This window comes from Acinonyx jubatus, chromosome C2 (genome assembly GCF_027475565.1).
Source record: "Acinonyx jubatus isolate Ajub_Pintada_27869175 chromosome C2, VMU_Ajub_asm_v1.0, whole genome shotgun sequence".
Taxonomy (NCBI): domain Eukaryota; kingdom Metazoa; phylum Chordata; class Mammalia; order Carnivora; family Felidae; genus Acinonyx; species Acinonyx jubatus.
In genome coordinates, this window is record NC_069384.1 from 128,100,051 (window position 1) to 128,127,657 (window position 27,607).

General features: G+C 37.5%; 1 protein-coding gene across 2 annotated transcripts in view; it reads left to right on the plus strand.

Annotated features, from left to right (window-relative positions):
* Positions 1–27,607, plus strand: part of ACAD11 (acyl-CoA dehydrogenase family member 11) — an 88,357-nt gene that overhangs the window by 51,448 nt on the left and 9,302 nt on the right. For both annotated transcript variants that reach the window (XM_015085571.3, XM_053221447.1), the window contains exons 14-17: positions 20,430–20,496; positions 21,133–21,218; positions 23,574–23,645; positions 25,140–25,294. In XM_015085571.3, coding sequence (XP_014941057.1) covers positions 20,430–20,496; positions 21,133–21,218; positions 23,574–23,645; positions 25,140–25,294 — 380 coding nt within the window. The remainder of the gene's footprint in view (positions 1–20,429; positions 20,497–21,132; positions 21,219–23,573; positions 23,646–25,139; positions 25,295–27,607) is intronic.

Consider the following 27,607-nt stretch of genomic DNA (forward strand, 5'->3'; position numbering starts at 1 on the left):
CTCCCACCCTGGCCAATTTTAAGGTATCAATGTGAAGTCACTGAAGGCAAGGTTGCTAAGAGGGGAGCATTAATTATAAGCTGTCCTGAGCAGGCTCTAGCACACTTATTCAGAAAGAGGCATCTCTTCTTACCACGACTGATCATTAGTCTCTTGCTGACAGACACTGCACTTAATGTTATCCTGCCTGTCTAGAGTATCTGGTTTTTCTCCTCCTCTTACCTCTTGTTGTTTTTTGTTTTGTTTTTGTACAAATATAAATATTTATTTAAAATGAGAGATGCGGGGTGCCTGGGTGGCTCATTTGTGCAAGCATCTAACCTTGGCTCAGATCATGATCTCGCAGTTCATGAGTTTGAGCTCAGAATTGGCTCTCTGCTGTTTGCACAGAGCCTGCTTCAGATCCTCTGTCCCCTTCTCTCTGCCCCTCCCCTGCTTGTGCTCTCTCTCTCAAAAATAAACATTAAAAAAAATAGTTTTTGATGAGAAATATATCACAACAAGCTATAAAACTTAAGAGGCCAACAAACACCAAAACTTAAAGAAAAATCCTCAAGAAAATATTTTAGGGCTCCTGGATGGTTCAGTCGGTTAAGTGTCCGACTTCAGCTCAGATTATGATCTCACAGTTCCTGAGTTCCAGTCCCGTGTTGGGCTCTCTGCTGTTCTCATAGAGACTGCTTTAGATCCTCTGTCTCCCTCTCTCTCTCTCTGCCCATCCCCTGCATGTTCTTTCTCTCTCTCTCTCTCTCTACAATAAAATAAGCATTAAAAAAAGAAAATGTATTAATAAACTGCCTGACACATCTCAATAGTACTATTTTTCCAGAATTTTTCAGCTACACATCCTTTTCCTCCAACTTTAGATATAGTTGACAATTAAAAATTGTTTATATTTAAGGTGTACAAGTTGATAATTTGATACATGTATACATTGTAAAATATTGACCCCAATCAAGGAAATTAACATTGTCCATCACCTCACGTAGTTACTTTTTTGGGGGTGATGGGTAAAAAACTTAAGATCTCCCCTCTTAGCAAATTTCAAGTATACAATATAATATTGTTAACTATAGTTACATGATTGTACCTTGGATGTCCAGAATTGACTTCTCTTGCATAACTGAAACTTTTTGCCCCTTGAACCGCATCTTCCCATATGCCCCTAGTTGCATACCCTTTGATCACTTCTTCAGTTTTGTAATTTTGTCATCTGTTTTCCATGAGAATAGAAATATACTTCACAGGCAGGTGAACTTGCTGTTTGTGTTACTACTGCAGGTTTTTGCCCTCATGAACATAAACATTCATATATCCATTCTATTTCGTGTGATTTCTTCCAAAAATGTATGGTGCATTTTGTTTTTTGTTTTATTTTTTAAATTTTTTTCCAGTAAAGTTAACATACTGTTATATTAGTTTCAGGTGTACAGTATAGTGATTCATCAATTCCATACATCACCTGGTGCTTATAACAATTGCAATCCTTAATCCCCATCACCTATTTGACCCAACCCTCCCATCTCCCCTCTAGTAACCATCACTTTGTTCTCTATAATTAAGATTCTGTTTCTTTCTTTCTTTTTTTTTTTTTTATTCTCAACTTAGTTAACATACAGTGTAGTCTTGGCTTTAGGAGTAGAATCCAATGATTCATCACTTATGTATAACACCCAGTGCTCATCCCAACAAGTGCCCTCCTTAATGCCCATCACCCATTTTTCTCACCCCCTTACTCCCATCACCTCTCAGTTCTCTGTATTTAAGAATCTCTTATGATTTGCCTCCTTCTCTGTTTTTATCTTATTTTTCCTTCTCTTCCCCTACGATCATCTGTTAAGTTTTTCAAATTCCACACATGAGTGAAATCATATGATACCTATCTTTCTCTGACGTATTTCACTCAGTGTAATACCCTCCAGTTCCATCCATGTTGTTGCAAATGGCAAGATTTCATTCTTTTTCCTTGCTGAGTAGTATTCCTTTGTAAGTATATACCACATCTTCTTAATGAATTCATCAGTTGATGGACATTTGGGCACTTTCCATAATTTGGCTGTTGTTGATAGCGCTGCTATTAACATTGGGGTTCATGTGCCCCTTCAAATCAGTACTCATGTATCTAATTCCTGTTGGATAAATTCCTAGTAGTGCAATTGCTGGGTCATAGGGTAATTATACTTTTATTTTTTATTTGCTTAATTTATTTTCTTCATGTTTATTTTTGAGAGAGAGGGAGAGACAGAGCATGAGTGGGGAAGGGCAGAGAAAGAGGGAGACACAGAATTCTAAGCAGGCTCCATGCTCTGAGCTGTTAGCACAGAGCCCAATGCAGGGCTCGAACCCACAAACCACGAGATCATGACCCGAGCCAAAATCAGTCACTTAACCTATTGAGCCACCCAGGTGCCCCAGGGTAATTCTGTTTTTAATTTTTTGAGAAACCTCCATACTGTTTTCCAGAGTGGCTGCACCAGTTTGCATTCCCACAAACATAAGATTCCGTTTCTTGATATGCCTCTCCCTCTCTTTTTTTTTCTCTTTGCTCATTTTTTTAATTATTATATTATTTTCAAAAATTTTTTTATGTTTATTCATTTTTGAAAGAGAGAGACAGAGCACAAGCAGGGGTGGGGCAGAGAGAAAGGGGGACACAGAATCTGAAGCAGGCTCCAGGCTCTGAGCTGTCAGCACAGAGCCCAACACAGGGCTTGAACTCACGAACCGCGAGATCATGACCTGAGCCGAAGTCAGATGTTCAACAACTGAGCCACCCAGGTGCCCCATATTGTTATTATTTAAAGTTTCTTTGAGAGAGTGAGTGTATGAGCCAGAGAGGGGTAGAGAGAGATGGAGACAGAATCCTAAGCAGGCTCCACATTGTCAGTACAGAACCCCACATGGGGTTCAAACTCACAAACTATGAGATCATGACCTGAGCCAAGATCAAGAGTTGGATGCTTAACCAACTGAGCCACCCAGATGCCCCTCATTTGTTTCATTTCTTAAATGCCACATTTGAGTGAAATCATATGGTATTTGTCTTTTTCCAAGTGATTTATTTCACTTACTATTATACTCTCTAGCTCCATCCATGTTGTTGCAAATGGCAAGCTTTCATTCTTTTTTATGGCTGAATAATATTCCACTGTATACATATATAGGACTTCTTTATCCATTCATCAATCAGTGGACACTTGGGCTGCTTTCGTATCTTGGTTATTATAAATAATGCCGCTATATTGGGGTGCCTGGGTGGCTCAGTCGGTTGAGCATCTGACTTCGGCTCAGGTCATGATCTCACAGTCTGTGAGTTCGAGCCCCGCATCGGGCTCTGTACTGATGGCTCAGAGCCTGGAGCCTGCTTCCAATTCTGTGTGTGTGTGTCTCTCTCTGCCCCTTCCCTGCTCATGCTCTGTCTCTCTCTGTCTCAAAAATAAATAAAAACATTAAGAAAAAAAATTTTAGAAAAAAATAATGCCGCTATAAACACATAGGTACATGTATCCCTTTGAATTAGTGATTTTGTATTCTTTGGGTAAATAACCAGAAGTGCAGTTGCTGGACTGTATGATAGTTCTATTTTTAACTTTTTGAGAACATCCATACTATTTTCCATAGCAACTCCATCAGTTTGCATTCCCATCAACAGTGCAAGAGGGTTCCTTTTTCTTCACATCCTCACCAGCACCTGTTGTTTTTTGTGGTGTTTTTAGTCATTGACAGGTATGAGGTGATATCTCATTGTAGTTTTCATTTGCTTTTCCCTGATGGTAAGTGATGACAAACATTTTTTCATGTGTCTGTTGGCCATCAGTATGTCTACTTTGAAGAAATTTCTGTTCAAGTTTTCTGCCCATTTTTAACTGGATTATTTGTTTTTTGGGTGTGAGGTTTCTTGTTTTGTTTTTTAAGTAGGCTCTGTACCCAGCACACAGCCCAACGTGGAGCTTGAACTCACAACCCTAAGACCAAGACCTTAGCTGAGATCAAGAGTTGGATCCTCAACCAACTGAGCCACCCAGGTGCCTGGGTGTTGAGTTTTATTAATTTTTTATAGATTTTGGATATTAACCCTTTATCAGATATGTCATTTGCAAATATCTTCTCCCGTTCTATAGGTTGCCTTTTAGTTTTGTTGATTGTCTCCTTCACTGTGTAAAAGCTTTTTAGTTTGAAGTAGTCCCAATAGTTCATATTTGCTTTTTGTTTTCCTTGCCTCAGAAGACATCTAGAAAGAAGTTGGTATGGCCAAAGTCAAAGAAGTTACTGCCTGTGTTCTCTTCTAGGATTTTGATAGTTTCAGGTCTCACATTTTAGGTCTTTCATCCATTCTGAATTTCTTTTTGTGTATGGTATAAGAAAGTAGTCCAGTTTCATTCTTCTGCATATAGCTGTCAAGCTTTCCCAACACCATTTGTTGAAGAGACTGTCTTTTTTCCATTGGATATTCTTCCTGCTTTGTTGAAGATTAGTTGACCATATAGTTGTGGGTCCATTTTGGGGTTTCCTAGTCTGTTCCATTGATCTATGTGTCTGTTTTTGTGCCAGTACAGTACTGTCTTGATGACTACAGCTTTGTAATATAGCTTGAAATCTGGAATTGTGATGCCTCTAGCTTTTTCTTTTCAAGATTGCTTTGGCTATTCAGGGTCTTTTGTAGTTCTGTACAAATTTTAGGATTGTTTTTTCGAGTTCTGTGAAAAATGCTGGTGGTATTTTGATAGGGATTGCATTGATTGTGTAGATTGCTTTGAGTAGTATAGACATTTTAACAATATTTGATCTTCAATCCATGCGCATGCAATATTTTTCCATTTCTTTGTGTCCTCTTCAATTTCTCTCATAAGTATTCTATAGTTTTCAGAGTACAGATCTTTTACCTCTTTGGTTAGGTTTATTCCTAGGTATCTTATTATTTTTGGTGCAATTGTAAATGGGATTGTTTTCTTAATTTCTCTTTCTGCTACTTCATTATTAGTGTATAGAAATGCAAGAGACTTCTGCATATCAATTTTGTATCCTGCAACTTTACTGAATTAATTTATCAGTTTTGGTGGAGGCTGTAAGGGTTTTCTGTGTGTAATATCATGTCATCTGCAAATAGTGAAAGTTTTACTTCTTCCTTACCAATTTGGATGCCTTTTATTTCTTTTTGTTGTCTGATTGCTATAGCTAGCACTTCCAGTAATATGCTAAATAAAAGTGATAAGGATGGACATCCTTGTCTTTTTCCTGACCTAGGGGGAAAGCTCTAGGTTTTTCCACATTGAGTATGATGTTTGCTGTGGGATTTTTATATATGACCTTTATTATGTTGAAATATGTTCCCTCTAAACCTACTTTGTTTGAATGTATGTTGTACTTTTGTCAAATGCTTTTCCTGCATCTATTGAAATGATCATATGGTTTTTATCCTTTCTCTTATTGATGTGATGTATCACAATTTTTTTTGTGAGTATTGAACCACCCTTGCATCCTGGGAATAAATCCCACTTGATTATGGTGAATGATTTTTTTTAACCTGTTGTTGAATTTGGTTTGCTAGTATTTTCTTGAGGATTTTTGCATCTATATTTATCAGAGATATTGACCTGTAGTTCCCTTTTTTTTTTTTTTTTTTTTTGTGGTATCTTTATTTGGCTTTGGCTTCAGGGTGATATTGGCCTCATAAAATGAATTTGGAAGTTTTCCTTCTTCTTTTTTTTTTGGAATAGTTTGTGTAGAATAGGTATTAACTCTTCTTTAACCGTTTGGAAGAATTTGCCTCTGAAGCCATCTGGTATTGGGCTTTGTTTGACTGATTCAGTCTCCTTGCTGGTAATCAGTCTGTTCAAGTTTTCTGTTTCTTCCTGCCTCAGTTTTGGTTGGTTATATGTTTCTAAGAATTTGTCCATTTCTTCTAGGTTGTCCAATTTGTTTGCATATAATTTTTCATAATATTCTCTTATAGTTGTTTGTATTTCTGTGATGTTTCTTGTTATTTCTCCTCTTCCATTTGTGATTTTGAGAACTTTTTCTTTTCTTTTTTTTTTTAATATTTTTAATGTTTATTTATCTTTGAGACAGAGAGAGACAGAGCACGAGCAGGGTAGGGACAGAGAGAGAGAGGGAGACACAGAATCCAAAGCAGGCTCCAGGCTCTGAGCTGTCAGTATAGGGCCCAATGCAGGGCTCGAACTCATGGACCGTGAAATCATGACCTGAGCCAAAGTCGGATGTTTAACCGACTGAGCCATCCAGGTGCCCCATCTTTTCTTTCTTTTTTTAATGAGTCTAGTAGACGTTTATCAATTTTGTTGATCTTTTGAAAGAATTAGCTCCTGGTTTCATTCATCTGTTCTATTTTTTAGTTTCTATATCATATATTTCTGCTCTAATATTTATTATTTCCTTCCTTTTGCTGGTTTTAGGTTTTGTTTGTTCTTTTTCTAGCTCCTCTAGGTGTTAAGGTTAGGTTGTTCACTTGAGATTTTTCTTCTTCAGGTAGGCCTATATTGCTATTAATTTACCTCTTTTTGCTGCATCCCAAAGGTTTTGTACTCTTGTGTTTTCATTTTTCTTCGTTTCCGTGTCCTTTTTGATTTCTTCTTTGATTTATTGGCTGCCACATTCATTGTTTAGTAGCATGTTATTTAACCTCCATGTATTTGTGGTCTTTCCAGATTTTTTCTTGGGGTTGACTTTTAGTTTCATAGCGTTGTGGTCCAGAAAGACGCATGGTATGACTGATATTTTTTAATTTGTTCAGGTTTGTTTTGTGGCCTAAATGTTGTCTGTTCTGGAGAATGTTCACGTACACTTGAAAAGAATGTGTATTCTGCTGTTTAAGGATGGAATGTCCATCTGGTCCAGTGTGTCATTCAGAGCCACTGCTTCCTTGTTTATTTTCTGTTCGGATGATCTGTCCATTGATGTAAGTCAGGTGTTACAATCCCCTACTGTTACTGTATTACTGTCAATTAGTTCCTTTGTGTTATTAACACTTTTATCTATTTGGGTGTTCCATGTTGGGAGCATATATATTTACAATTGTTGTATATTCTTGTTGGATTGTCCCCTTTAGTATTGTCCTTCTTCGTATACTTTGTATACTTTAGTATACTGTCCTTCTTTACCTCTTTTTACAGACTTTGTTTTAAACTCTATTTTGTCTCATATAAGTATTGCTACTCTAGCTTTCTTTTGACCTCCATTTGCATGATAAATGTTTCTCTAGCCCCTCACTTTCAATGTGCAGTTATCTTTACATCTGAAACAAGTCTCTTCTAGACAGCACATAAATGGGTCTTGTTTCTTTATCCACTCTGTTACCCTATGTCTTTTTATTGGAGTGTTTAGTCCATTTACATTCAAATAATTATTGATATATATTATTGCTATTTTGTTACTTGTTTTGTGGTTGAAGTTTTTCTCTGATCTTCTCTTTCTCTCATGGTTTGTTGGTTTTCTTTAGTGATATACTTGGATTGCTTACACTATATATTTTTTTGTGTATCTATTACTGTTTTTTGAATTGTGGTTACCATTTGGTTTATATATAACATCTTCTGCATATAGAAGTCTATATTAAGCTGATGGTCACTTAATTTGAATTCATTCTTTATTCCTCTCCCTTCCATGTTTCAGATATTTGGTATCATATTTTAAATCCTTTTATTTTGTGTTTCTCTTGAGTGATTTTTAGACATATATATATATATATATATATTTTTTTTTTTGCTTTCGTGCTTCCTATTTTTTAACTCTTGCTTATGGTTTTTTTTTCCTCTCAGAGTCCCCCTTAACACTGCTTATAGGACTGGTTTAGTGGTCATGAATTCTTTTAACTTTTGTTTGTCTGGGAAACTACCTCTCCTTCTATTCTGAATGGTAGCCTTGCTGGATAAAGTATTCTTGGCTGCAGATTTTTCCCTTTCAATATTTTGAATACATCATGCCACTTCCTTTTGGCCTTCAAGGTTTCTGCTAAAAAATCAACTGATAGCCTATTAAGGTTTCCTTTTTATGTAACTCTCTTGTTTTCTCTTTATCACTATTTTTTTTTCTTTTTTCTTTTTTTCTTTTTTGCCATTTTACAACTTTTTTTTTTCTTTTTTTTTTATTTATTTTTGGGACAGAGAGAGACAGAGCATGAACGGGGGAGGGGCAGAGAGAGAGGGAGACACAGAATCGGAAACAGGCTCCAGGCTCCGAGCCATCAGCCCAGAGCCTGACGCGGGGCTCGAACTCACGGACCGCAAGATCGTGACCTGGCTGAAGTCGGATGCTTAACCGACTGCGCTACCCAGGCGCCCCTCTTTTTTGCCATTTTAATTACTGTGTCTTGGTGTGGACCTCCTTGGGTTGAATTTGTTGGGGATTCCTGTGCCTCTTGAATCTAGATCTGTGTTTCCCTTCCCAGATTTGGGAAGTTTTTAGCTAATACATTTTCTGCCCCCCTTTCTCTCCTTTCTACTTCTGGGATCCCTATATTGTGAATGTTGTTATTCTCGATGGTGTCACTGAGTTCCCCTAAGTATATTCTCATTATGCAGTATTTGTTTGTTTCTCACCTGTTCAGCTTGATTGCTTTCCATGACTCTACCCTGCAGGTCACTGATACATTCCTCTCCTTCCTATAGCCTACTAGTTACTTCATCTATTGTATTTTTAATTTCATTTTTTGAGTTTTTCATCTCTGATATGTTTTTATCTCTTGGTCAAGGGTGTCACTGATGTCATCTGCCCTTTTCTGAAGTCCAGTGAATATCTTCATGATCATTACTTTATTTATTTTTATTTTTATTTATTTATTTATTTATTTTTTGAGAGAGAGAGAGAGAGGGTACAAGTGAGCAAGGGGCAGAGAGAGAGAGAGTCCCAGGAGGAGCAGAGAGGGAGAGAAGCAGGGCTCACCCAAAGCAGGGCTCACCCAAAGCAGGGCTCATACTCATCTGAAGTGGGGCTCGAGCTCACTCAGTGCAGGGCTCAAGCTCACCCAATGTGGGACTCAAACTCATGAACTGCGAGATCATGACCTGAGCCAAAGTCAGGTCCTTAATGACTGAGCCACCCAGGCACCCTGTGATCATGATTTTAAATTGTTTATATCATTACTTATTTCTGTTTCATTTAGATCTCCTGCTGTTATCCTGTTCTTTCATTTAGGACATATTTGTCTGTCTCCTCATTTTGTGAACCTCTCTGTATCTGCTTCTGTGTGTGAGGAAAGTCAGCTATTTCTTTGGCTGTGAAAGTAGTGGCTTTATGAAGAAAAGGTCCTATAGTTCCCTGCAGTGCAGTGGCCCCTGTTCACAAGACCCTGGCACTTCCGGGGAGTCTCCTGTGTGTGTAGCTTGCATTCTGCTACTGTGTCCAAGTTGTTTTTCCTTTCAGTCATGACTCTCTGCCTGTTGTGGGCTGTGCTTGCTCTCTGTGATGTTAGTGAGACCTAGGAAGGCTCGTTCTGAGGGGGCATATTACAGAAGGGCTTGGGGGCAGGACATTGGTGTTAGCAAAATTTGCGCTAAGCCACTAGTCCTAGGCTGGATCCTCTGAAATGTGGAGGCATTAACAAAACTTGCACTGAGCCCAGGGCTGAAGACAACAGGCTTGAGGTGTGCAAGTCCTTAGGAGAACTTGTCTGTGGGGTGCACTGCTAGCAGGTTAGGTAGCAGGTGTCTGTAGCTCTGTGTTTATGCTGGGGGGATGGGAGAGGAAAATGGCGCTTACTAGTTCTTTTGTACCCAGAGAAATCCCCCAGTACACTCTGAATCAGTATAAACAGATCTTCCTCCCATTATGTAAACTGTCACTTCTATGTTGCCTCTCTGTGGGCTGTTGTCTCTTTAAGGGTGGAGGCCCAGCTATCACTCCCATCCCTGATTGCTCAGTGCTGACTCAGCTGATTTTTAAAGCTCCAGGCTCCAGGTCCCACTGGTTATACAAACTCATGGAATGCAGCCCCTCTGGTTTTCAAGGCCAGACGTTATAGGATTTGTTTTTCCCCTTGTGGGCTCCCTGATGCTTTCCCCTCTTTGCACCCACAGCTCCCTCCTTCCTTCAGGCACCTCCCAACCACCTTTTCTATTCTTCCTAACCTCTTTGATGTGGCTTCTTTTCTGTATTTAGTTGTCAGTTTGTTCTGCCAGTCTTCAAATAGCTGTCTGGTCTATGCACTTGGATGTGATTCATATCTACTTTTAGACATGGGATGAGGGGCCTCCTACTCTGCCATCTTTCCAAACCTCCTCTCTTACTTCTTGTTCTTGATCTAAATACATAGGAGCAGGAAGAAGTGAACAAGCAACACTCCCCTAAATTCTCAGACTGGCCTACAAAATCCCACAAGGTCTGTCTCCATCCCTCATTGCTTTTCTGTCCTATTTCCTACTACTTTCTCCTTTGCTTATTTGGTCGGCCACACCAACTTCTTTGCTGTTTTGGAATGTACCAGGCACATTCCTTCTTGGGGCTTTTGTACTGACTCTTCTGTCTGCCTGGAATGTGCTTCCTCTTAATATTTGCAAGGCTCACTCCCTCATCTCTCATCTTTGTCCAATCACCACCTCCTCACTGAGGCAGTCCCTAATTACTCTATTTAAAATACCCCTCACCTGCCTATATTCCAATCTACCTTAAACATAGCACTTATCTTCTGCTAATGAACTATATCATTTTGTTTTATGTTTACTATTATCTCTCATCCTGTATTAGAATATAAGCTTCCTCAGAGAAGGGACTTTTATTTGCTTTGTTCATTGATACACCCCAAGTGCCTAGGATAGTGCCTGGCACATAGTAGGTACCCAGGGATATTTTGAATTAATAAATAATTCTACTTTCCCTTCTGATTCTTATCCCATTTTGCTTTACCTTGATGCTATACTTCTTTAATGACTCATTTATAACTGCAGCCTGCATAATTAACAATTATATAATCTCTTCAGTCCATCTGTAGGTACACTACTAGGGGCACCTGGGTGGCTCAGTCGGTTGAACGTCCGACTTCGGCTCAGGTCATGATCTCACAGTCTGTGGGTTCGAGCCCCTCGTTGGGCTCTGTGCTGACAGCTCAGAGCCTGGAGCCTGCTTCAGATTGTGTTTCTCCCTCTCTCTCTGCCCCTCCCCCACTCATGCTCTGTCTCGCTCTCTGTCAAAAATAAATAAACATTAAAAAAAAAGTTTGTAGATCCACTACTATACAATACTGAATTGTGGGCCTTTGCTTGTGCTATTACTCCTATCTAGACTACTCCTCCCACTCCCTAACTTTAGCTCCCTAACTCCTATTTAGGATCAGATTCAGGTCTGAACTTACCATTACTTAATTCAGGAAGCCTTCCTTTAACCCTCCCAGATTAGATGTATGTACTCTTTACCCCGAGAGTACTGTCTCACTCTGTTGTTAGTAAAATCTTTTATCTTCCATAACAATCACATATCCTGCTATATCCTCAACATTTAGTTGGGTGCCTTAGTTATGGTACCAGTTTACTGAGTAATAATTAAATACATGAATGAATGAATGAATGAATGAATGAATGAATGAATCAGTTTCACTTATCCTCCACAGACTTACAAGTTTACCAGTGGAGCTGGAATTTTGGATCCAAATCTTTAATCTTAGACTATTTTCACTTTATCATACTATCTCTTATACATTTTTGTTATTCCATTATGTCATCTATTATAGAATCTTGGTACTTTTATAAAGATATTTAAAAGTATCTATCCTGGGGCACCTGGGTGGCTCAGTCGGTTAAGCGTCCGACTTTGGCTCAGGTCATGATCTCACGGCTCGTGAGTTCGAGCCCCGCGTCGGGCTCTGTGTTAACGGCTCAGAGCCTGGTGCCTGTTTCAGATTCTGTGTCTCCCTCTCTCTCTCTGACCCTCCCCCGTTCATGGTCTGTCTCTCTCTGTCTCAAAAGTAAATAAACGTTAAAAAAAATGTAACAATAAATAAATAAATAAATAAAAGTATCTATCCTTTTCCTTTGTTTTACACCCCCAATAATCACATGTTTTCTTATAAATAGGATTCCCTTCTTGTAAATTAGTTATAATACTATAATCTTTACATCTTTCTAATTTGGACAACATGTTTTGCTAACTCACACACATACCCATGCCCTGGGGCATAAAGGATCTCAGAATCAAGCCTCTTCTGGTAGTATATACCATATGAAATATGGTAAAACTAGTTTGTTGCCTGGCCTTTTCCTATATTTTCCTCCTCCCCAGACGGACTAGAAGAGATAGTGTTGATGGGGAAGACTTGACAAAATATGAAGGGCAATCATGTAGCTTGGAGATTAGGGAAAAGTATCACTTACCATAAGCAACTTTTCAAAGTGCTAACTTGATGTTCTTTTAGTGCCCCCCACCTTTTGTACTTGTCTCCTACTTCTCATTTCCCTAAGAACAGAGTCTTCATGATTCCAACTGGCTGCTCGCCATAAATTGTCTCTCACCCTTCCTGCCTTAACATAGCAATGTCCCTTGTTCCTGAAGAATCTCTCTCACCACACCCATTTATCAGCCTTCCTCTTGTAGCGGTATTTACTACAGATATTTGTAATAGATGTTTGGAAAGCAATCTGACTAAACTAAATATTGTATTATCACTGAAAATATCATGGATATTGAGATATCTATTGAACATTTAGATAATCTCATAACTTCTCTTTAAGTTCATATTGTATATGAGTTTTTTACTTAGCATTTTTCCTGAAGCATTTTTATGTTATTCCAAATTCACTCTGTTGTTTTCATAACTAAATAATATTTTGTTGTGTGGATCATAATTTGCCTTTCCATTCAGCTATTATATGACTTACAGAAGATTTCTAGTGTTTTGCTATTACAAATGATGTTACAAAAAGCATCTTTGTAGATAATGTGGGAAACTAAATTTAATCGGAGAAGTGAAGAATGATTAACCATGTATAATTGTCTCTTTCTTACACAAAAGATAGCATTCTTGCTCTTCTAACCAAAGGATAATCAGAGAGTTCTTTCAGATAAGTGCATAGAAAGATTCCTTATTCTTTTTTGGGAGGGTTCCATTATATGGACACAGCACAGCATATTTCAATAGTCTCCTATTGATGGATATTGGTTTATGTTCCAATTCTTTGCAAATACAAACAATACTACTGCAGTGAATAATCTCGTGCATCTGTCTTTTCATTCAGGAACAGTTATATCTGTAGGACAAACCCCAGAAGTTGGACTGATGGAACAAAGAGTAATTGAATCTGTAATTTTGATGGATATTGCCAAATTGTAATGCCTAGGGATATTACCTTGTACACCCATCAATAACGCATGTGTCTATTTCCACAGAACTTTGCCAGTAGAATGTGTTGTTTGACTACCATTTTGCTTTCTAATGACTTGTAACAGATTCGGTACTCTTCCCATCTTCTTGCCAGCCATGTGTGAAATATTTTCTCCCAATTGTTTTATTTTGCTTTTTAATTTTGTTTTTTAATGTGCAATAGTTTTATATCAACAAATCAATTGATCTTTCTTTTTATTTCATTTGTCATTTTTAAGTTTTAAAATTTCTTTCCCATCCATCAAGTTCATAAATACTAAATTATTTTTTCTTATAGTTTTTTATGGCTTGATTATTTAAATGTTTAAAATTTTTCAGGACACCTGGGGGGCTCAGTCAGTTAAGCATTTGACTTTGGCTCAGGTCATGATCTCAAGGTTCCAGAGTTCAAGCCCCACAGCCGGCTCTGTGCTGGTAGTTCAGAGCCTGGATCCTGCTTCATATTCTGTGTCTCCCTCTCTCGCTGCCCCTCCCCTGCTCACACTCTGTCTGTCTGTCTGTCTGTCTCTCTCTCTCTCAAAAATAAGTAAACACTAAAAAAAATTTAAGAATTTTCGACTCTGATATATTTGAAATTGATTTTGATGCAGCCATATTCTGTAATGATGACAGCAGTAGTGCAGCATTTAACAATAATTGCATAATTACTAGGTATAAACCTTTCTAGTGGTGGAATAAGTGAATTTCAAAGGGTGTTTCCCCCATTAAAAATAACACACACTCCAAGAGAACACATTAAATTGGGTTTTTTTTTTCTTAAATGTGGTTGTATGATCAACATTTTTTTTTAACAAATGGAAATTTCATTGTAAAATGGTATTGAACTCATAACAGTTTTTATTCCAATTTGAATTAAAGCTAAGTGTTAGTATTAAAGCTAAGACCAACTGAAGTTTAAGTATTTCACCTCAGAAATTCAATGTTGGTAGAAGAAATAGCTTTGAGACTCTGTGGACTGCTCACTGTGCTTCATGCTATATATTATTTGCATCATTTTCTTTATTGTTACCACATCCATACCTAATGGCCATGTTTTTTCTCCACCTGCCACCTTTTTTTGTGTTAGAGACTGATTTTGTTTGATAAACCATATGGTTTGTAAACGCCTAAAAAATTAAAACTCACCAGCAAATTTCAGAGAGATGTCATTTTCAGCCTGACTTAATCCTGGCACTTGAACAATCTTGAAATACCACAGAGTCTGAATTAAAAACAACATTATTTTATCTGTGCCATCTGTTTTCATTCATGAAGGGCTGTGACACAACAGATATTTTTCAATGTTTTCTGGCCTATTCAGATTTCCTCTAATATATTTCATTTACGACATTTGGTATCCTGTTCATTAAAATAATAAGAAAAGAGCAAAAGCTCTTTTTAGAAGAAGGTTATGTTTCAGCTGTTGCACCTGCCAAATTCTGCATGTAGCTGAGTTGAGATGATATATTTGTGAGGGGTTTTTCCCAGTTTCTGAAACATCAAGGTTAAATCAAAATATCTCAAAATTTACAAACTATGCATTCACCCTTATTTCCTCTACTTAATGACCCCAAAAGAAGAGCCAGTTTAGAAGTTTTATTTTTTTAGAATCTGAATTGTTTTCCATATTAGATTGAATGAGCAGAAGCAAAGAATTATTTGCCTTGTTTCTTGAGTTTCTTCAAAATTTACCTGATGTCTGCAATCTATTAAGCACGTATATAAAGCTATGGCAACAATTTTTCATGATAGAGCAAGGCAAGAAATGCTATTGGGAAATATTAGAGAAAGATATATTCTGAATATTAGAAAAAGACCCTGGCTTGCATCTAGGCTTGAGGGAATTGTAGAAAAGATTTTGCTTTTGAAGGATTCAGCTTGTGGTCATCTAAGGTTGGATAAAAGATTTATCCAAGATGTCCTTGATTACTAGGATAGCCAGTAGAGAAAGAAAAGATCTCTAATGAAAATGAACCCCAGATTGTGCCATTATGTTCTAATCTGATTTTCTGAAGTATGTCCACATGGAAATCATATGTGCTAAATGAAGCAAGTGGCCTGGCCCTTTCAGGCTGTGGGCCGCAAGGCTTCCTACAACTAAAACTCCAAAAACTCAAAGTAGAAAAAATACGTGAAAAATGAAAAGTGAGCCTCTCTGGAAAAAAATTTTTTCTCTAATTTCCAACTAAGAATCAAAGCACAATTGCATATTATTGCACAGCCAAGACCACTCAAGTGTAAAAAAGTTCCCCAGTCCACTATTTTCAGAGAAGAAATTTCAGTTAAGATCCACAATACACTATGGGTGTGTGTATACACACACACACCCCATATATGTGTGTGTGTATATGTATATATATGTGTGTGTGTATGTATATATGTATATATATGTGTGTATATATATATATACACACACACATATATAGGGGGTGTGTGTGTGTGTGTATACAATCATCCTAATGTTTTTCAGATTCTCAGATTAGTGGAATTCATTTTTTATCTATTAGCACCTATAAAAATCAGAAGGACACACTCTTATAGAACAGTGATGCACAGTTTGGAAATTCAAACATGATTAAATAAGTGAGTTAAGTGGACTCACCATCAAAGGTATAACATCTGAGATTTTTTTAACTTAATTTTGAAATATGTGAATGGGGAGATCTTTTCTCATTAAAATTTGGCAGATGCCAGTTGAAAGAAACATCCTTCTTTTAAAGAGAGCCCTGTGAGAATTGATTGAAAAGGAAATTCCATTAAATATGAAAGAACCCAAATTGTTTTAAAACAATTATATTTTAGGGGCACCTGGGTGGCTTAGTCGGTTAAGCAACTAACTCCTCATTTTGGCTCAGGTCATGATCTCACGGTTCCTGAGATCAAGGCCCACACTGGGCTCTGTAACACAGCACCTGAAAGCCTGCTTGGAATTCTCTCTCTCTGCCCCTCCCCCACTTGTGCTCATGCATGAGCTTTCTCTCTCTCTCAAAATAAATAAATAAACTTTAAAAATTCTTTTAAAACTGTAATAAAACAATTATATTTTAACCTTAAATATATTTTACTTTACATGTATGATTCACAATACAGAGTAGAGGGGATTAGAATTTTAAACTTTTGGTTCTTTGTACTGTAACTCCCTGCCCTTTCCTAATTAGATATTTATTTTATTGTTTTACATTTTTGATTACTTTTTAAGCCTTGAAATGACTTCTAAATCTCTCCTCTACATCCTCATCTGACAGAATCTCTTCAAGCTCTGTTTTATAACATAAGAATATGAGTACTCTTACTGCTGTCTCTACCTTTTATCCCTCCCTTCCATATTGTACCCTATGTCACCCACAGCGTCTATTTTTACATTGTCAAGATTACTAAATTTATGTTCCTTCTTGCAATATCATGATTGACCACAGGATGACTATAAACATTGAAAACCAACAAAAGCACTTGCCTTATAGGACTATGTAAATAGAAGTTTTCTTTCTTTCTTTCTTTCTTTCTTTCTTTCTTTCTTTCTTTCTTTCTTTCTTTCTTTTCTCTTCTCTTCTCTTCTCTTCTCTTCTCTTCTCTTCTCTTCTCTTCTCTTCTCTTCTCTTTTCTTTTCTTTTCTTTTCTCTTTCTGGCTTCATGCCCAGTGTGAAGTCCAATGTGGGGCTTGAACTCATGACCCTGAGATCAAGACCTGAACTGAGATCAAGAGTTGGATGTTTAACCAACTGAGCTGCCCAGGCTCCCCAATTTTCCTGGAGTTTCTAATTGCCATTTTTCTTTCACTGCATTTTTTACTTGTATCATATTATATTCCCACCTATACCCCTTTACACATACACACTTGTACCTTTAAATTGTACCTGTGATTCTAGTGAGTTTTCCCGTTTCTGGAGACCTTTCTCTTAGAGTCGTCATTTAATCCTGTTCCAATCTGGACTGAACATCTTTTAGGCATATTTCAGTACAATTATCCTGGATATCCATAGATTACTTTTCTAGCATCTACCATCTTTTGGATCCTATATCTTCCTTTGCTTAGGTACATTCTTAACTTTTTGAGGAAAAAATGCATAATAAGTCAAATTATCTGAGATCTTATGTGTCTGGATAGGTATTTATTTTGCCTTAACGGAGATTGACACTATGGTATCAATAGTATCAATCAACAGATTGAACTCTTCATTCTATGTAGCATCTCTTATTGCTGATGAGAAATCTGATGCCAGTCTAATCCTCATTCCTTTAGAGGTTGCTTATTTTTTCTTTTTGAAACCATTTAGGATTTTCTCTTTATTGTTGATGTTTTGAAACATCACAAGCATGTGTCTAGAGATAGATTCTTCTTGCCAGTCAGTGGTCCTTTTAATTTGAAGGGTTTTTTTTTTTTTTTTCAGTTTTAGAAAACTTTCTTCTTTAAGTTTCTTTGATAAATTCTTCCCTTCATCTTTCTCCCTTTTTTGGGGGGGAGGGACTGTTTTCTCTTTATTTGGCCTCTTACTGTGATGTTAGGACTCCATATTTTTGCTCTAAGTGTCTCTGATCTTTGCTCTCCTATTTTCAGTCTCTGACTTTTTCCTTTGCTCATGGGAAATTTACGTGATTTGATTTTTAGTGCTTCTGTTAAACTTTGTAGGTTTTTAGCCACCATATGTTAATCTCTAAGAGTTTTTGTTTTGTTCTCTGGTTGTTCCTGTTTCATAACATCCTCTTCTGGTTTTATGGCTGCAATACATTCAAATCTGTCTGATTACATCAACTAGAGTTTTTGTTGTTTGCTTTGGCTCATTTTGTTTTGTTTAGGTTCTCTCTTGTTTTATTTTGTTACTCTATAGTGAAATTTACAGTTTATTTATCTTAGGCATTCATTGTCTTTAATGCTGCAGGCAGGCTCTCTTCACATACTACAGATCTTTGGTTTTGTGTTCATACTTAAGAGAAAAGGAAGCGTAGGTGGTAGAGTTTTTCCCCTTTATTAACACAGAGATTTTTTCCAGCCATGTTCCTCTCCTGGGTGGGAATTACATAAGGAAACTTTTGGTGGTGCAGTGCTGGGACTCAGTTTAGAGTCAGCTGATTGGAAGCTAGCTTTCAAGCTACAGCCTCCAAGTCTCAGAATAACTTTATCCAGTTTTTTGGTAACATTCTACACACTTCTGTTTTTCAGGTTACATATGTGCCTGTAGAAGTGCTACCTGGTACATCTGCCAATCTTGAACTTATTCCCCTTTTGTAGCCTTGCTTCTCAGTCATACCTTCTGACTCTGGGGCCAGAACCCTCTCCCTTTACAGTTTCATACATCATTTTCTGGACTGACTTCTCTGCCCATTTCATTGGTCAACTTGCCTTTATCTTTTTCCTAGATATTTATTGAAATCTCTCATCCGTTGGTCACCACCAACACCCCCAGTTCTATCCCTCACCTTCTCTACTTCCTTTTCTGTTATGGTAATCCCTTCATTGTACTTTAATATTTTTATTTCAGTGGAATCTCAGGAGCAATGGGGGACAAACATAAATTTATGCCATCTTGAATCTCTCCAAGTTGGTTTTAGAAAAGCTACCAATTCAGTTTCCATTCTGAACTCTAGCAAATTTTAGATTGTTTCCACTGTATGGTTTTTTATTTATTTCGTATCTCCTCAGATAGAATGAAAACACAAGAGCCATAACTGTACATTCTATTTCATTTGTTTCTTCTATAGAGCCAGATACTCAACTGTAAGGAATTTTAAAATTTCAAATGTGAGTGTTGGGGTTTAAAGTAAACCCCTTTTCTCTAACTTTACTCTTGACTTTAATCCTTTTGTTTCTTTATCTCTGCTTGCCTTGGTCCCTATTTCTTGCCTAATCAACAACATTCACAAACTTTTGTTATAGTATGTTGTTTTAATTGTTCTATTTTATTGTTAGTTGTAGTTGTTTATCTCTTACTATGCCTAATTTATAAATTAAACTATATTCATGCATATTTCAAATAACACAGATCTCAGCACATACATCTCCTAGTATGATCACAAACTACAAGAAAATAAAGGGGCACCTGGATGGCTCAGTTGGTTAAGCATCTGACTCTTGATTTCAGCTCAGGTCATAATCCCGGGGTCGTGGGATTGAGCATGGAGCCTGCTCAAGATTCTCTCTGTCTCTCTGGGGCACCTGGCTGGCTCAGTCAGTTGAGCATCTGACTCTTGATTTCAGGTCATGATCCCAGGGTTGTGGGATCAAGCCTTGCATTGGGCTCTGTGCTAAATATGGAGCCTGCTTAAGATTCCCTTTCTCTCCCTCTTGCACCGTTCCTCCACTCCCCCGTTTGTGTGCTCTCTCTCTCTCTTCCTCTCTCTCTCAGAAAAATTGCTCTCTCCCTCTGCCCCTTACCCACACTAGTGCACTCACTCTCACTCTCTCTCTCTCTCTCTCTCTCTCAAAAAATATCTAGACCAGATGGCGTAGTCTGGATAGGTACTGAGATCCTCAGACCAATGAACCTTCACCCAAATTCATGCCTGGGGAAATGATATCTTTCTCAGCCACTGGTTGGGTAGTTAATATCATATGAGTTTAAGTACTTTCTTGTCCAGGGTCGCCTGGGTAACTCCAACTCTTGATTTTGGCTCAGGTCATGATCTCACAGTTCATGAATCTGAGCCCTACATGGGGCTAATAGGGCAGAGCCTGCTTGGGATTCTCGCTCTCCCTCCCTCTCTTTGACCCTCACTTTTTGTCACTCTCTCTCCAAATAAATAAACTGAAAAAAATTTTTTCTTGTCCATATGTCAGAAAATATGAGATCTAAACAGGACGAGATACACTAGAAAAATTTCACAACCTTTCTAACAGGCCGCGATAGTATGAATGGGGCAGCCGTCCTTAAGGGTTGCAGCCGTTTCGGGGCTTTGACTTCTGATTATTTTTGTGCAGCAGGTCTCATTAATGAAGTCCATTCTTGGCTTTGCCTGATCATTTTTCTTGGGTGATGTACAGTTTTATACATAAGCATTTTTTAATGAATCAAGGATTTTCTTCCTATTTTTTTGCAAGATAAACTTGGAAGGATTAGAACTTCTAGGGTAAAATGTCAGACTAAAAATTCCTTTTTATGATGTATTCTGCTTATTTTCTCCCTGATTTTAGGAGCTGGGAATCCAAAGTGCACAATCGCAATTGTTTTGGGAAGAACTAAAAATACCTCTGCAGCCAGGTAATAAAATAATTGTGATTGAAAAATTTATTTGGGAATAAGAACTACTCTTTCTACCCACATAATTTACTTAAAATGCACCATTTAGAATTACAAATCATAATAATATAAAGCATATTATGAGATTAATGTTACATTTGTGTTTCACAATTGTTTTGCTGTAAGATTATATCTAGGAACATTTTAGGGGGTGTTTCTATGCATTCTTCAATGTGGAATTTCTTGTATTAAAAAGTGTTGCTGAATCCTCAAAGCTGTTTGGGTCAGATTATGAGACATATAGAAATTTTCAGAACTGTCTGTAAGTAATTAAGTGATTATATATTTAGATCAAAGGCGATAGTCTTGCAACATTTGATACTGTATATCAGTTCCTAGTTTCCACTCTGAGCAATGAGAAGCTCAATCAAATAACTTTAACTTATTTTCAACTTATCACTGTTATTGTTCCCAAATACAGCCTGCATCCAACTGTGCATGATGTATGCCTTTTACACAATTCCCATTCCAGACATCATTGCTTACATGATTACGTGGTAACAACAAAAAAAAAAATGACAATTGCAACTCCACCTAGCATCTGTTTTATTTTTCCACATAGCAAACTTTTCCTAACATCTGCTTTTCTTTAACCAGACACAAACAACACACCATGGTTCTTGTTCCTATTAACACACCTGGAGTAGAAATAATAAGGCCTTTGTCAGTTTTTGGCTATATGGGTAAGTACTCAACCAAGATAAGCATGCATTAGCTAGCAGGAAGACGGGAATAGGCAGTAACACTGAAGGTAACAGCATTATAATATAGGAAATGTGTTCTTAGAAATCCTTTGGTGCTGACAACTATCTTAATATAAATGCCAGTGGTGGTGGTGGTGGGGGGGAATATATATATGTGTGTGTGTGTGTGTGTGTGTGTATGTGTATATACACACACACACATATATATGTATATATATACATACATAAATGTCAGTGGAACTCAGAAGAGAGCAAATAAAGCTGATACAGCACTGGACCTCATGTTGTTTACTTTTGAGAAAGGGTAGATTATATTCAAGGAACAGTAACTCTGGCTGCTATTCATCCCTTTGTCATCCAGCAAAATGGATTAACGAAATAGACTTAGAAAAATTAAATCTATATAATCCACAATGAAATTCACTTTTATCTTCAAGTTTAGCTTTCTTAACCAATCGAACTGCAAGGGCTATTAATAAGCAATGAGTTCTGGAGCACCTGCGTGGCTCAGTTAACTGTCTGACTCTTGTTTTCATCTCAGGTCATGATCTCACGGTTCGTGGGTTCAAGTCCTGCATTGGGCTCTGTGCTGGCAGCGTGGAGCCTGCTTGGGATTCCCTGTCTCCCCTCACCCTCACAAAATAAACAAATAAACATTTTTTTTTAAATCTACTTTTTTTTTTTTAAATTTTTTTTGGCGTTTATTTCTGAGAGACAAAGAGAGACAGAGCATGAGCATGGGAGGGGCAGAGAGAGGAGGAGACACAGAATCAGAAGCAGGCTCCAGGCTCTGAGCTGTCAGCACGGAGCCCGACACGGAGCTTGAACTCACAAACCGCGAGATCATGACCAGAGCCAAAGTCGGATGCTTAACCGACTGAGCCACCCAGGCACCCCTAAAATGTACTTTGAAAAATAAGCAATGAGTTTTGATTGATTTGAATGCTAAACTTTTCCATTCTTCTGTGCTTGGGTGGAATTTCTAAGAAGCAAGGATACTTTTGTTTCTGGCCACCCAGCTCAAGCTCATGTTTGTTGTTGCCTTGCTGCTCAGGTAATTCACTCAGCAAGTATTTATTGAGGGCTGACCACTGTTCTAGGTGCTTAGAATACATTAGTGAGCACAATAGGTTAGGATCTCTGACCTCATAGAGCTTACACGATAGGGGAAAGAGACAGGTGATAACTACAAACATGTAAATAAGTAAATTATAGCAAGTTAGCAGGTAATAAATGCTATGGAAAAGTTTATTGAACCTCAGGCTCTGTGGTGACCCTGGCTTTCTCTTTATTGTTGAATATGGCTAATAAAAATGTTCAAGTAGCAGATGAAAGACTTAGAGTTTTAGAGAACATTTGGCATCACCTTCCATAGGATGCACCCACAGATTAAGTGTCATTTGCAAGAAGGTGATGAACAAGTTCACTGGTGCAAATTGTGAATGGGAATTTGTTGGGTTGCAGAGCAATAGCCTGAAGACCCCCCAAAATGGATTTATAATTCAGGTTGCCTGGAAATAACCTCCACTTCAGAGCCTGTGTTTGAATTTGCAGTGAGACAAATTCACCAGCACCTCTCCAACTCCCCATGCCCAAGGCCAAAAGAAACAATTGTAGAGAAAGTTGATTATTAATGTCTATTCTGACAGGAAAAGGGTGTGGAGTTAGCCTGAGATTATCTCCAGAACCAGGGGTTGGGGAGGCAGTAAGGAAGGGTGGGCGGTGTGACGTAGACAAGAGTGTGAATGTGTTCCCATTCTCTGTCAGATGCCAGCATTTCCCAGAGGCAAACACATAGTGAACAAGCCTGGACTGGGAGAACACATACCTCAAGGCCCAATCTGTGCTGAGCCTGTTCTGTCCCTTTGAGCAGGCGCTTTGCATGTCCGGGCATTGGTTTACACAATGATAAAATAAGAAACCTGAATCACATTACTCACTTTTGACTTTTGAACTATTGGAAGCTTTTTTTTTTCCAAGCATAATTTTCTGTGGAAGGCCATACATAAAAAAAGTCTCAGGAAAGAAGCAATAATCAAACAATAATGATCTGATTGGATGTATGAAAATGCCTTCCCTTCTAGTAACTCTACAACTTCAGAGAATGAGTTTGAAAACCTCTGGATCAAATGATTTCTAAAATCTCTTCGAAGTGGAACAGTTGAGTTTTCTGGGTTCTAGGGTGCTAGGGTTTCAGAGTTCAAGATCTACCTAGGAATATCTGTGACATATGAGGCTTTTAACTTGGACTTCTTTTGAGTAATTATTAATTATATATGAGTATTTTTTGGTCAACCCATTTTGATCTTCAAAATTATATTTTTTATTTTATAGATTATTTACATGGAGGACATTTTGAGATCCATTTTAATCAAGTACGAGTTCCTGCCACCAATATAATATTAGGTGAGATAACTTTGGAAAAATGATTCTCCAGTACTGTGTACTAAAATATTTTCAGGTCTAAATCTGGAAAAGATATGAAGTCTACCTTAATTTAGGTATTTTTCCCTCTTAGATACCTTTCCCTCTTACCCCATTTGTAAGAGAACATTTTTCCATTTGGTGGATTTTCTTACATGGAATAATGTTTTATCTAAGTGTTTGATATGGTTTTATATATCACATTAATTGAAAACCTAGCTAAATACAAAAAATACACAATTCAGAACGACACACTGTTTCCTAAAATATGATCTTCAGGCCTCTACTTGTTTTAAGAAAACCTCACAGTACTTTCTGAATTTAAGTTTCACATACAAACACATTAGAATCATAAATGACTTTGCATACTGAATACCTGGAATGACTTGACCCTCTTGCTTATTGGAATCCTACCCAACCTTCAGAGAACATCTCAAGTGGTACCTCTTTCAGAAAGGTTTTTGTGTTCTTCACCCCATCCACTCAATAAACCCCTGCTGCCTGCCAAGTCCTGAGGATACAAGCTCTCTTTCCTTTGCCTTTCTTTGTTCTCCTCCATATCCCTTATCCTTAGCATCCTTGCCCCCGCTTCTAGATTCCGAACTCCTAGTGAAGGGACTGTGTCTTATTTACCTTTGTAACCATTACAGCATTTATAAAACAGCATATGCATAGTTGGTACTCAGGAGACATTCTTAAATTGGATTAAAATGTTTAATGATTGTGGTTTAAAAAACATAGAGATCAGAGGGGCACATGCACCCCAATGTTTATAGCAGCACTATCAATAATAGCCAAATTATGAAAAGAACCCAAATGTCCATCGACTGATGAATGGGTAAAGAAGATGTTGTACCTATATACAGTGGATTATTACTCAGCAATCAAAAAGAATGAAATCTCAACATTTGCAACAACATGGATGGAACTAGAGTGTATTATGCTAATGAAGTAAGGCAAAGAAAGACAAATATCATATGATTTCACTCATAGGTGGAATTTAAGAAACACAACAAATGAACATAGGGGAAAGGAAGGAAAAATTAAAAAAAAAAAAAAAAACAGGGAGGCAAGCCATAAGAGACTCTTAAATACAGAAAACAAACTGACAGTTGTTGGCAGGGAGAAGGGTGGGAGTATGGGCCAAATGGGTGATGGGCGTTAAGGAGGGCACTTGTTAGGATGAGCACTGGCTGTTATATGTAAGTGACGAACTACTAAATTCTACTGAAACCAATACTACACTATATGTTAACCAACTTGGATTTAAATTAAAAACAAAAAAAAAAAGATTTTCTAGTCCCCCTCTCCCCACAAAAAAAAAGTTCTACAAATAATGAACATTATTACAGAACTGACTTTTTTCCTACCAGAATGCCATTTTCATTGAGGACAGTTCATCATTTTCTCAGCATTTATTTAAATAACAAAGTAAATGGCTGTGGTCACTTTCATGTTCTTCTTTCTTTCTTATAGGTGTAGGCAGGGGATTTGAAATCGCCCAAGGCCGCCTTGGACCTGGTAGAATCCACCACTGTATGAGAATAGTAGGTCTGGCAGAACGTGCTTTGCAGATCATGTGTGAACGGGCAACAAAAAGGGTGGCCTTTAACAAGAAACTGTTTTCACATGTAAGGATGATTACTTACTTGAGTTTATTGTAGCCCCGTGCGCTACTGACCTTGAAACAAAATAGCATTACTTGGTCATAGAGAGATCTCCTCTACATAAATAAGATGGGTTTTTCCCCCATAAAGTATATTTATGTCTGTACGTAAATATAGTCTGATGGAGATCTTTAGCTTTGTGAAAGATTAAATAATTCCTAAAGTGCTTCAACACCTCAGTGCAAACAGTATGGACAATTCCTTCAACTTTCTCAGATTCTTGCTCTCTGGAGAACCTGGTACATTAGCACTTCTCTGTAGAGAAGGCTGTCATAAAGAAGAAGGATTGGCCTTGTTCTTTGGCTTTCTGGAGGGAGTACGTGAGGAAATATAGGAAAATAACCTAAAGCTCAGTAAAAGGAGAGAGATCAAAAAATGGAATGGACTGCCATTCTTTGCCTTTCTTTGTTCTCCTCCATATCCCTTATCCTTAGCATCCTTGCCCCCACTTCTAGATTCCGAACTCCTAGGAAGTCTAGGAAGTGAGTTCCCTGTCACTGGAAAACTGCAAGTAGAAATGGGATCAGTATTTGGTGGGATGTTCATGATGTTTTGAATTCCCAACTATAAATTATGTACTGCTAAGTCTGTTGTTTACAAAGCAGAGTAAACAATATAGTTACATGTGAGCAATATAGTCAGAATTAGAGAATATTTATCAAGAGGGAAAAGAAGCTGTCATTCCAACTTCCTTGGAAAACTTTATAAGAGAAGTGGGATATTCAAGTCATCTCCCAAAAACCCTTGTAACTTTTAAGGCAAGAAAATTTATTTTTTACATATTCAGTACTTCGGATGCTAACGGTTTAGTGGGGTGGTAGAATTGTGTTTGTGTTTGCTGGACACGTGTGTTTTAGTACTTTGGTCCCCTTGTCAAGTACATTTGTGAGCATCTTTTAAAATTTCGTAGTATATTTTTTATTTTAAATTCCTGTAGGCTATGTATGCTTTTTGTGATATTATTTGGCATATCTGTAATTTAGTTGTAACACAGTTTTATGGGAAAATACAGCCTATCTTATGGTGCACACCTGGGAGTAATCTGTGGGGAACCCTTTTAATATATGGTGAGGGCAAGGGTTCAGCTGTTGGATGGACACTGTAGGAGAAAGTAAGGTATGAACTTTTGGGGTTGTGGATACAACTCCGTGCTTCTCTGTGTATGAGCTAAAGAGTTGCTCGTGGCATCAATATCACTTCCTACATACACTTTTCTCTTTTCAAGATTGCCACCCAAACCCCGGAGCAGGATGAAGGGCGGGCACAGAGAGGTTGCCCCACAGACCTCTTAAACACATAAAAGCACTCTGCTTAAGTTTCATGAGAGATGTTTTTAACACTGTATCAGAGGGAGATTTCCCTCCTGCTTTTTGTAAGTTAATGTATCAAGCAGAACAAGCCCCAGCTTTTCAAAAATATGCCTCCCTTCACTGGAAACTTCTTGCACTTGGCACAAAGAAAATAATCTGGCAGAAGCAAAAGAGATGTGGAGGCATATCATAAACAAAAATCTGAGCCAGATTTTTTTTCAATTTATGAAAGTAACATTCCATTTCCATGAATTTGGAGATTCTTTCCAGCTGCCTTCTAAATTATTCCAGGCACTAAAGCAAAAAGTTCTGTATCAAAATTCTGTTTTAGTAAATAAATCTGACAACTCCTTAGAGCACTCAGTTTCTATCCACTTAATGCTTTTAAGCAAATCTAGGGCCTATAGAGACCCAGCTGAGAACACTTTCCTTTATTCCAAAGCTAAGAAATAAATGTATTTGTAGTCTGTTCATGAAGTTATAATCACCCAGCTTTACAGCCATCAAAAATATGCTCACTTACCACTGGGCCTTGTTTGAAATTGTTAATGCATAGCCTGGTTTCAACCTCTAGGGAGTCATCCGATAGAAATATACTGGTGACACACAAATGTAATTTAAAATTTTCTATCAACTACATTTTTTAAAAGTAAAAAGAAACAGAAGAAACTGATATTTGTAATATATCTTAACTCACTATATCCAAAATGTTATCATTTCAACATGAAATATAAAAGTATTATTAATAAGGTATTTTACTTTCTTTTTAAAAAAATACCCATTTTTCTAAATTGGTTGTAGATTTCACACTTGTAATGCATCTCAATTCAGACTAGGCATATTTCAAATGCTCATAGCCACATGTGGTTAATAGCAGCTACCATATTGAATGTCTCTGTTTTAGGGAAACTGATCAAATAGCCACTGTTTAAGAAATGTACTAGCACAAACATAACCAAGCATAAAA